Source organism: Setaria italica, chromosome IX (assembly GCF_000263155.2).
Source record: "Setaria italica strain Yugu1 chromosome IX, Setaria_italica_v2.0, whole genome shotgun sequence".
Lineage (NCBI taxonomy): Eukaryota > Viridiplantae > Streptophyta > Magnoliopsida > Poales > Poaceae > Setaria > Setaria italica.
The window spans coordinates 42,664,388-42,675,132 of NC_028458.1; the positions used below are offsets into that span (position 1 = coordinate 42,664,388).

At 49.1% G+C, this 10,745-nt stretch overlaps 2 protein-coding genes across 2 annotated transcripts; both read right to left on the reverse strand.

Annotated features, from left to right (window-relative positions):
- Positions 1-5,483: 5,483 nt before the first annotated feature.
- Positions 5,484-6,617, reverse strand: LOC101764462. The gene has a single exon (XM_004983979.2). It carries the CDS (start codon positions 6,484-6,486, stop codon positions 5,839-5,841), a length of 648 nt encoding a protein of 215 aa, XP_004984036.1. The 5' UTR covers positions 6,487-6,617; the 3' UTR covers positions 5,484-5,838.
- Positions 6,618-9,470: 2,853 nt separating this feature from the next.
- LOC105915179 (antifreeze protein Maxi-like) lies at positions 9,471-9,890 on the reverse strand. Its single transcript, XM_012849101.1, has one exon. The coding sequence runs from the start codon at positions 9,888-9,890 to the stop codon at positions 9,471-9,473; it is 420 nt and encodes a 139-aa protein (XP_012704555.1).
- Positions 9,891-10,745: the final 855 nt, after the last annotated feature.

Below are 10,745 nucleotides of genomic sequence, written 5' to 3' on the forward strand. Positions count from 1 at the left end.
GTCCTGCGTGGTCTCTGCTGCTGCCATGCTGACTACGCCCCGATGGGGTGTGAGATACCGATGGAATTGGAGTTGCTCTGTCGAGTATTTCATAGGCGTGTCCCACCAATTGTGCTATCAGAATACTGAACTTGTCTTGAGGCATAGCACGAGTGATGAGGACGATGGAGGCAATAGTAGCGAGTGGCGTATTGTGTTGTCCCGTTTGCACAGTTTCGAATACTCTATCGAGGTTCATAATTGGGAGCTGGGCGGCTAGTTGAAGACGTTGTTCTGCTCTTTGTGCATTTCTTGCCCTCCACCGAGTCCTTTGGCTTTCGGTTTCTTCGACAATGTTGACAGATAATTCATCTTGTGATACATCATCCGGGTGACGCTCTCTTTGGGGGGTTCTTGGTTGATGTTGTTCACCTTCTTCCCCATTTGTAATTAAGGCGAAGAGTTCTCTTTCTGGAGTATAGCTGTTAGAGCTTGAGGTGATAACTTCTGTAGAGTCATCTTCTTCATAGATTGGAGATAGGGGTGTTCCCTCTTGGTATGGTAGGATCTCAAGGTTGGCGATCATCCGTGACTCGTCATTCTGGTTGAGGAAGGACGGCTTCATGCCTAGCCGGTAGACGAATCTACCTTGGGGAGTTGAAGTAAACACCAGGCCTTGCTGCGGACCTGATAAAGGGGTTTCTTCGATGGAATCCGAGTAGAAATCAAGATTGTGATCTTCAATTGACTCTGATCCGGATTGTGAGTTGGATAAGGTTGCTTGATAAACCAAAGCCATGTCTCGGAGTCTGAATGGGAATTGACTCCGAGTTTGATTTAATCTGAGCGATGGCCTGTTTGCCTGCTCGTGGGAGCCAGTCCGAGTTGTTGTAGAGTTCGAGTTGTACTCGAGCTCGCTGTTTGTCAGATTGAAAATTTTGCTGAATTTCTCGACGAAATCCTCTGTAGCTTGTCGATGAAGGGTGATGTCGAGTTGCTTCTTCTCCGGGACCTCTGCGATGTAGCGGTGGAAACTTCCATCGCCATTAGCAATGCAGACCCAAGAGCCGAAGACGAAAGTCGCGTCGGCTTCGAACGCGATCATAGGCTTGATGATGACTTGATCCATCGAACTCACCTGGAGGATTTTGGTGACTTTCCCTACCTGGCGCGCCATCTATCGGTATTTTAGCCCGGCAACCTACCTAGGGAGTACCTGAGGTAGAGTTTTTGGTTGGTGGGTGTCGCCGAAATCAGGAGCTCGATGGTGTACGTAGGCACGCGATTTAGACAGGTTCGTGCCACTAGATCACGTAATACCCTACGTCCTGTATATTGTTCGCTTGTATTCAATTGAACTTGTCTTGAGGGGGTCCCTGCCCGCCCTTATATACTGGGGGAGCAGGGTTACAGGGTAGTTATCATACAGGAGTACTAGTCCAATTCGACTAGAGAGTTCTACTCTAACTCGGAGTAGTTTCCATATCTTCAACTAGTCCCCTAGAGTCCATGTAGACTACGCCACCTTGTACCATAGTCTCCATGTCTTGATACGATTCGGTGTACTCTCCTGGTGTGGGTCCGTACAAGTCTTCTGGTGGGCCCATAGGTGTATGACCGATAGTCTACCCCGTGATGGACTGCCGAACTATTCTCCCTACAGTCATATATCAACACATTTCTTTGACAACTTTAAATTTTTACTTTTAGAAAGTTATATACACACGATTTATACATATAATTTTTTTCTAACAACAACTTATGTGATAAAATTTGTAACACAAGGTTTCATGATATACATAACTTATACACATAATGTATAATTTTTACAAAAATATTATTAAGCAACTTATGCATATAATTTATACATATAACAATATTTACTTAATACAAATTGCATTGAAAAAAATAATTGAAAGGAAAAAAGGAAAAGAGAAAAAAAAACAGATACAGTATCCGGGGGGCAGCAGCAGCTCGTGGTCGGTGGGTCCCTCGGCCGCCTCCCGTCGTGCGCCAGGGAGCGCGCTGGCGCGCGGGCCAAGTCACATTGCGGTCTCTGTATCAGTGTATCCTCTCTTTTTGAGAGAGAGAAGAGATGTCAGCTTGTCAGATTGGGCAAACGGCGTGATGATGTAAATTTGCTGCAACCCGCGGCCCATGGTCATAATGGTGATGCGAAGATGGACTGGGCCAGCAGCGGTGTGGAAGCAATCAGGCAGGGGTGTGCCCGCCCAAGCCCAATTATATTTCAAATCAAAAAGGAAAAAACAAGCCCAAACATTGACCGACTTCCCAAGTTTGCAGCCTGGACAACCTCAATGAACTAGCCTTGCAGAAAAATCGTTTGTCTAGTTTGATACCAGAAACCCATTGTCATGGAACTATTCTTACGCCGATGATAACTCTTTCCAGGGAAGCATACCATGCTCTTTGAAGAACATGAAGGGGCTGACCATACTGAACTTGACAGAGAATCAGTTCAACGGAAGCACCCGTAGTGATTTTGGCAGTATTAGCACATTGCATAGTCGGATCATGCACATAACAACTATCAGGTCCCATCCCCAAAACTCTTCAAAATTTAACTTGTTTATCTTAGATCTTTAAGTCAACAACTTGCAGGGAAGTGTACTAAAACAATTTGGGAATCCTGGGTATTGTGTGATGGAATTCCACAACTCCGTTTACTTGCATGTCCTAAGCCATGCAAACACAGCAGCAGTGGACGATTTTCGAACTATTCCAACAGTAGTAGTGTTCATATAGCTGAACTTTGATTAGCTGTTTGGTGGTTGTACAAGAAGAACGAGATCAGCCGAAGGCCACCGATCCTGCCTCCATCGATCATCGAGGTAATGACTTCCAAGGATACCTTACAATGTGTTATTATAGCAACTGACAGTTTTTCTGAAGCGAATATTGTCGGTAAGGGAAGATATAGCACACTCTACAAGGCCACTTCAGACAACGAGGGATGTGGCTGTCAAGGTACTTAACCTCTTGCGATCAGGATCTTCGAAGAGCTTTGAGTTTCACTAAGAAAAATGCAACATCGTTGTATGTCAAAAATAATAACCTGTTGCTCAATTATTGGGCAACAAGTAGAGGACTTCAAAGCACTGGTTTCTGAATTTATGACAAATAGCAACCTGGACAAGTGATTCATCTATCCCTTGAGGTGCCTTCTCAAGGCACCTTGCTTAGCCTATCTCAGAGATTTAGACCCTGTTTGGATACAGGTTACAAGTGTGCTAAAAGTGGTGTGCTAAAGTTTAGCACACCCTTTTTTATTAGCACGCCCAAGGGGTGCTAAAGGGTGCTAATAGTGCTAAAAGTGGTCCCTCTCTCCACTTTTTCCCACCATTGCCCCCCTCTCTCTTCTCCGCTGCAATTTAAGAGGAGTAAATGAGGGACAATGTTGTCATTTCCCACTAAAGGTGCTAAATTTTAGTACAATATCCAAACAACCCAAAGTGAGTGCTAAACTTTAGCACTCTATTTGAGAGTGCTAAACTTTAGCACTGTGCTAAAGTTTAGCCCTTGCTATCCAAACAGGTCCTTAGATATTGCTACGTGGACATTGGTGATGCATTGGACTATCTCCGCAACCATTATCAGCCGCCAATTGTAATACTAAAGGTAAGTACTGTTTCTTCTTAGCCGCCAATTGTAATACTAAAGGTAAGGACTGTTTCTTCTTAAGATGTTTACTGGAAGGTGCCCAGTAGATAATGTGTTTCAGAATGGATTAAGCTTGCATGGGTATGCTATGATTGGTCGAACCGTGGTTGCTAGCTCCACTGTATTATGAGCTAGCCAACCAGGCTGGAGCCTGCTTGCAGGAAAATAAAATGATGTTATGGAAATAGCAGATCGAACAATGTAGCTTCATGATGCAAACAAGCCCTACCGATGCCCTTGCTCTAAAGGGAATTTAGGAGTGCTTATGTTCTGTCGTCACTGCACATAGCATTTCATGTGCTAAGCAATTTCCTAAAGAATGGATGCTGATGAAGGATGCCGCCATGGAGACGCATGCTGTCAGAGATGCTTACCTGAAGTTCAGCAATACCTTGGATGGTTGAGCGATGCAAATCAAATAGATCATCAGTAGTCATCGACACTATCAACAATAAGCAGTGGTTGCTAGACTAGACTTACTCTCCTGTAATTAGGATGCATGCTTTTATATGTTATTGTACAAAAAAAGTCAACCTCCTACTGGTAATAAAATTTAATACTCGATCTATTCAAAGATGAGGTCTTTTACAGTACACAATACTACCTTATACTACTATTTGAAAAGGACTCGTATGTAAGGATCCGATAGTTGAGATTAATTGTATACTACTAAAATCTTAAGCTGTAATATAGGTAGTATGCATGAGTAGTATGGGTAGTATAGGGGTATGATTGGAAATATGTAAAATAGCATTATTGAAATATATCAAAAAATTTTTAATTATCCTTATCTTCTTTCATTTTTACTCCTCTATCTTCATTTCCAATCGCTCGCACGCGCACTGGGTGGGCGGCGGCGACTCCGGATCAGCGGCGACTGTCCCCGGAGCTGCTGATGACCTCGCCCCTGGAGCCGGAGGCTCTTGTCCCTCGCGGTCGCGGCGAACCGCGACCAGGACACAGGGAAATCATCCAAGGCTGGCAGACAGGTACTGCAGCTGGGTTGCTCCATGCGCCCATATGCTAGAAGACGGACGGTGACAGACGCAGCAAGGCGGCGGTGCTCCAGATCTGCGGCGACTGTCTGCAAACTACTCCGAAGCCCTCATGATGCAAAGTACTCCGGCCGAGCAGCTCCTCCGGCGGAGACCCAGATGCTGCTCCCGCGCGGCAACCCGTTTCTACTAGACCACATCAACGCTTCGCCAGCAGCGAGCAGCGGTGCTGGCGGCCAGGAGGCCTCCATGTCCATGATGATGTCTCCCAGCGGCGCGAGGAAGAGGGGTTCACCTACCGCGCTTAGGTCGTCCACGTTCCGGCAGATGGTCGAGAAGAACTCTGACGCCGAGGAGGCCGGGCACGAGATCGGGGAGGCCGCCGCCCATCAGGAAGCATACGAATACCACAACTTTTTTTCAGGGAGAGGCTGTGTGATCTCTTCTCGTATGGTAACAATGGCCGCCTTCGCAGCGGCGGCTCCGCGGCGGCGACTCCGGATCTGCGGCGACTGTCCCCGAGCTGCTGGTGACCGTGCCCCCGGAGCCGGAGGGTCTTGTCGTCGTGCTAATTACAATTTTACTCGTACCAAAAAAGAACCTATACTCTATACCACCACCTGGTAGTATTGTGCACCGTAAAAGAGCTCTCAAAGATAACATGACCTTGGGTGGAATTTTGAATTTATTGCCAAGTAACGATTTTTCTTTAGATAAAGTAAAGACTAAAGACTCACAAACATCAGAATTTTCAACCTTGGCGGCTAGAATTTTCAACCGCTGGGATGAATTAAGAGCATAAGTTTTTGCAATCTAGTAAAGGTATAGTAGACTTATCTGAATTTTGCATATCAAAATAGTTCTACAAACAACTCAGATCTTCGGTTAAATGAACTGAAAAGTTTTGGGAATGGGCAATGGGTATGCCTGCCCTTTCCCATAAACTCAATCTACTACCATTGCACTAACGTAGATCTCCTGAAATCAAGTGGCATTTATACATTATACGGGCAATTAAGAGCGAGATAGAAAGATTTAAAATTTTGATGCAGCAACAATTAACATGCCACATCAAATTCGCAAAACATGTGCATGTTTGATTCGCAGGGCATGCTCCACAGAGATAGCTAGGTAACCCCTCCAGTTCTATGACTATAAGATCTGGCCACCTAGCATAAACACATTAGCAGAGCACCTTCGCTGCCAGGTAGGCCACTAGGGCGATGACAAACCCAGCCGGAAGCAGCCTGCAACCGGTGCCGCGACGCGCCTTCCGCGCAGCCCGCTCGGTGGCGTAGCGCCTGGGGCTGGTTTTGAACAAGGCGCGTGGGACCCGTGCGCCGCCGAGCCCGGGGCCCTTCATGGTCCGGCAGGTGAGCGCGCACACGGCGCCACCGAGGAAGGCGACGGCCAGGAGCACGAGCGCCAGCGTCGTGTACACGGCGGCCCCGCGGCCGCGCATGACCCACGCCGCGGCGTCGCTCAGGAGCCTCTCGGCGGCGACGTCGGGGAGCTTCTCGACGACCGCGGCGACGAGCCACCCGTAGACGCCGTTCAGGAGCTTCGCCGCCGTCTGGATCCACGGCCCCGAGGCGTCGACCGCGGAGCCCGCCGCGCTCTGGGCCGCCGCCGCGGCGCCGGCGGGGAGATGGTCCACGGCCAAGGCCCGCGCCACGGCGAGCCAGGCCCAGAGGTGGGTCATGAGCCATGCGGCCGAGGCTCTGGTCGCCTCGACGACGGCGTCCCTCGTGACGGCCGCCGGGAGCATCTCAGTGGCCACGGCCTTGGCCGCCTCGACGACGGCCGAGAGGTTGGCAATGGGGATGACCATGGCTGCTGGTTTCTTCCCTCCGTCCCCTGCTCTGCCCTGTGGCCTTGGTTTGCTTTGCTCTCTCTTCGGATGCTGGTGGCGAGTGGACGTGGATGGAAAGACCGGCGGGGCTTAAAGTCGGCGCGAGGCGGTAAAAGGGAAACAGCTAGCAAAAGGTGGGAAAGGGAGACAAAGCGGCGCCCACTCGATGGGTTACCGAAGAAAAGCCGCTTGCTTAGCCATGTTGTGCTGCGCATGTGACCGTGCACAGTTGTGATGCTTTCACCGGAGCAGGGTGCACTAGTGGGAGCGTGGTTAAGAGTAAAGATGGGCGGCCCATCACTAACCCGCCACTAGTCCGATTTGGTCCGGCACTACCAGTCACAACAGCGGCGGTCGCGGCTCCCCAATGGCGCGGTCCCCAGCGGCGGCAGCGATCGGCGCGGCTCCCAGCAGGGAGGCAGGATCCATCTTGCCGCCGTCGCCATCTAGCCGAGCAATAGTCGCAGGGGCCACCTCGCTGTCGTCGCTGTATCACAGGGGCAGGCGGGGAAGGGGAGCAGGGAAGTTGAGAGGAGGGAGAGCAAGGGGAGGAGGGGGGCCGAGGAAGGGAGCGGACGAGCTGCAGACGCGCCTTGTTCCGCACGCTCGTCGGAGTGTCGCGGTGGTGAGCTAGCGTCGTTGAGGGAATGGGGACGGAAGGAGATAGCGAGGCGTGGGGAAAGTGGGAGGGAGAGGCAGGAAAAAATGGTTTATATACTAGGGTTTGGCTGCTGGCTAGGAAATACGAGTCGTTGTCGGGTCGGCCCAAAAATCATGCCAGGCCTAGGCTGGCACTACGTGCCGAGATGGTGACCTAGGCACTACCCGATGCATAGTGCCAGGCTGGCCTAGGCACTATTCATCTCAGGTCAGATCATGCTAGGGTCGTGCTTTTTAGGGTCGTGCCTCGGGCTGCCTAGTGGGCCTGGCCTATTTGGCCATCTATAGTTAAGAATATCCCATGGTCAGCCCAAGCCTAGCTTATGCAGTCATTTTGGCTGGTGATTGATTTGCCGCAGTAGCTAGGTCTGTATTGGTTTGATCGTGTTCGGTTGCCTGCTTTGCTTGGATACAGTCACCTTATCTTTGGTAGGGTGAGTTTAACTCCATCTCCCACCATAGCAGAGAAGAGTAGGTTCGGTCTTCTCTCAAGAAAGAAAAATTGCATATTTAATCAAGTAGAGGAAGATTAATTACTCCATCACCAGACAGCTTTGATCTCATTCATTTCTTCAATTCATAGGGTGTAGCGCTGTACCATGCTCCGCCTGCTGCTCCTAGGCCACAACTACTTCGAGGCCACACAAACCATAACCATCCATGTGTTATCCTAATGCTCCTCCGCCTCCTCTCATGTTCCAGATGAACTCAGTTTAGATGCTGTCTAGCTTTGATTCGAGGGTAGGAGCTCGATTTGGACTTTTTGGAGCTAGATTTGGTGTTGTGGAGGCTTGATTTGTGTACTGAAGTGCTGGATTTGGTGAACGAAGAAACAATCAAGGTCAGCTGCAGCTATTTCCTACGGTCCGCGGTGGCTGAAGCCTCGATGGGGGAGGAGGACAAGCACCTCGATGGAGTGGGCAAAGCCGACAGCGGTGAAATCGACGAGCACAAGCGCCGCGCCTTCATGCACCACGCGCTGGCGGTCCTCCGGCAGCTTGTGGAAGAGCAGGAGAGCCCGAGCCGCCGTGTGCCGCACGAGCACCACTCTGTTGCTGGACTCCAGCACCTCCCTCCGTCGGGGGCGCCGGACGTGGCTAGCCTCAGCAGCACCGCCGCTTGTTCCCTCCCTTGTGCATCCCCATCTCAAGCATGGCATGAGGAGGTAGGTGAGGCAGAGTAGCGCTCCGAAGGTGAGTGGAACAACAAACTCAGCTCCACGGGGCGCTAGCTAGGCTGCATAACGGAAACGGACTGATTTTCATTTCCAGCTATGCAGACCGGATCGGCTTTTTTGCATAACCTAAGCCTGGCTAACTAGCTTCTAAACATGGGTGGTCTGCACTACACAAGTATGGACGGGTAATGTACCCTACAATCACTACCTTAATGTACAATATAGCATGGATCAAATCGAAATTTTGAATTTTGGACGACTACTCAAAAGTTTCATTTCAAATTTGACAGTTGGATGCGAATCAAATGGTATAGGTCTAAGAGTCATCAAATAAATCCCGCTTCAAAACTAATGATGCCCCGCATTCCCAATAAACACATTGTGCGGTCGATTTGACGAATTTACGTACCGCAGTGGCGAGATCAGTCCCATGTGATTAGTTTTGTTGGAGGAGATTAGGCTGTGTGATTTCCCTGTCAAATTTAATTAACTAGAGAACACCATCCTCTCACGCGCCACTCTTTACCTTCTCTGCCTCTTCTTCCTCATGCTTGGATAGCTCCTGCCGGCTGCCGCCGAGCCCGCACGCAAATACCGCCTCCACCCTAGAGCATCCCCCTCCCCTAACGACTTTGATGAGGTTTCCCTGTCTCAACCCACCGCCTTACCAACCAGCTTACTCGCGTGTAGCACATCATCTCTATATGGCATATCCAAACGTTTTACTATATTAAATTATACTTTCAGGAGTTTCCAAGATTTGCCTAAATATGGTAAACTAGTCCTTATGGTACAAACGTTGCCGATAGATAAACAAACTAAATCTCAGGACACCTTACCGTGTGAATTACTAGTAAATAAAGTCAGGCAATGAAGTGCATTGACAGCAATGTAAATTTGAATGACAAATTTTTTAGGAAATTGAAAATTCACAAACTAAAAAAAATAAAATGCAGACCAAATCCATACATTAGTGCTGATATGCTGACTCTGCAGCTACATCCGAACTGAGAACAGGAGATCGAGCCCGTACATAAGATCAACCGAGTAACCAACCAGATAAAACGTCCACGAAAATGGAACTGATACAACACTGGAATACGGACACGGACAGAGGAACAGAGCGTCACAGGAAGGCAAGTGATGCAGCCGCGGCAGCTGGACCGGCAGATCCGAGCACGCCGAAATAGAGCGCCGCGTTCGCCTCGAACGCAGAACGAAGAATCATGAGGCCGCCGCCGCCTGGCGCCACCATCATGGCCCCGGCCCCGGCCGGCATGCAGCAGCTGAACACAATAATGCCCAGCACCGCCGCGACGGCCGCGACGGCGACGGCGATCTTGGCCTCGTTCGGGACCTCGAAGCGGGCGGCAGCGGCGGCTGCTCTCTTCGAGGCTGCGGCAGCCGCGCGGAACAGGGCGGAGAAGAAGCTCGCCGCCGTGCGCGCGGCTCTAGTAATCGACGCCCATAACGCCGCCGCGGCCTTCTTAGCTGCAGTGGCCACCTGTGAAGCAACGGAGCGGACCTTGCTCACGAAACCTCCCATTGCTAATGAATGAATGAATGAATGGCTTGAGGAGTCGCAGAGGTGATGATCGAGAATATTATATTGGAGATGGGAATATGGGAAACCACCGATCTTGGGTCTGAATTTATAGGGCAAGTGCTCTGCTTGTGCTTCATGCTCCTCGAGCAACTCGCGGGAATGAATGCAGGCAGCAATATTAGCATTCAGGTCTCTAGGCCTCGATAATAGCAAGGGTTTTGGAAGTCCAAAAGACGAGTTCCGCAGTCTTTAATCACTCACTGGTAATTTCAGTTGATGAGGATAGCAAGGGTTTTGGAATTCCAAAAGGCGGTTTCGTAGTTGCAGCTGTATGGTGCCTGTGGTTCTAAGGCTGCTAATGGTTCGAGAACCGTCCAAAACCAAACCAAACCATATATAAAACAAAATTAATTTTAAACCACACCAACCAGCTCATTACTCTTATATATCTAAACCAAACCAACTAAGTGATGTAAAAGATCATAAACCAAACTAAACTCATATCTTAAACCGGTTCAAACCGGTTCAAACCACTTAAAACATTTTTTCATATATATCATATGGTTAGCTTTCGACGTGAATCCACACGTAGATCTGCACGAAGTAGCTGACTGTCATTCTAAGACATCTCTAACAAATTTCAATCAAATTCGCTAAAATTTTAAGGTGTGAATGTGAACATGAGGTTTTAGTTTTAGGGTCCGACTTTTGACGTGGGGCCTATGTGTAGATCTAGCCACGACAATCTGCACGAAGTAGTTAATTGTGATTCTGAGATATCTCGAACAAATTTCAGTTAATTTCGCTAAAATTTTTAGGTATGAACGCGAGATTTAAATTTTAGGTGTGAATGTG

Excerpts from the sequence above, each read along its gene's own strand:
- LOC101764462 (XM_004983979.2), bottom strand. The coding sequence starts at position 6,486 with ATGGTCATCCCCATTGCCAACCTCTCGGCCGTCGTCGAGGCGGCCAAG.
- LOC105915179 (XM_012849101.1), bottom strand. The coding sequence starts at position 9,890 with ATGGGAGGTTTCGTGAGCAAGGTCCGCTCCGTTGCTTCACAGGTGGCC.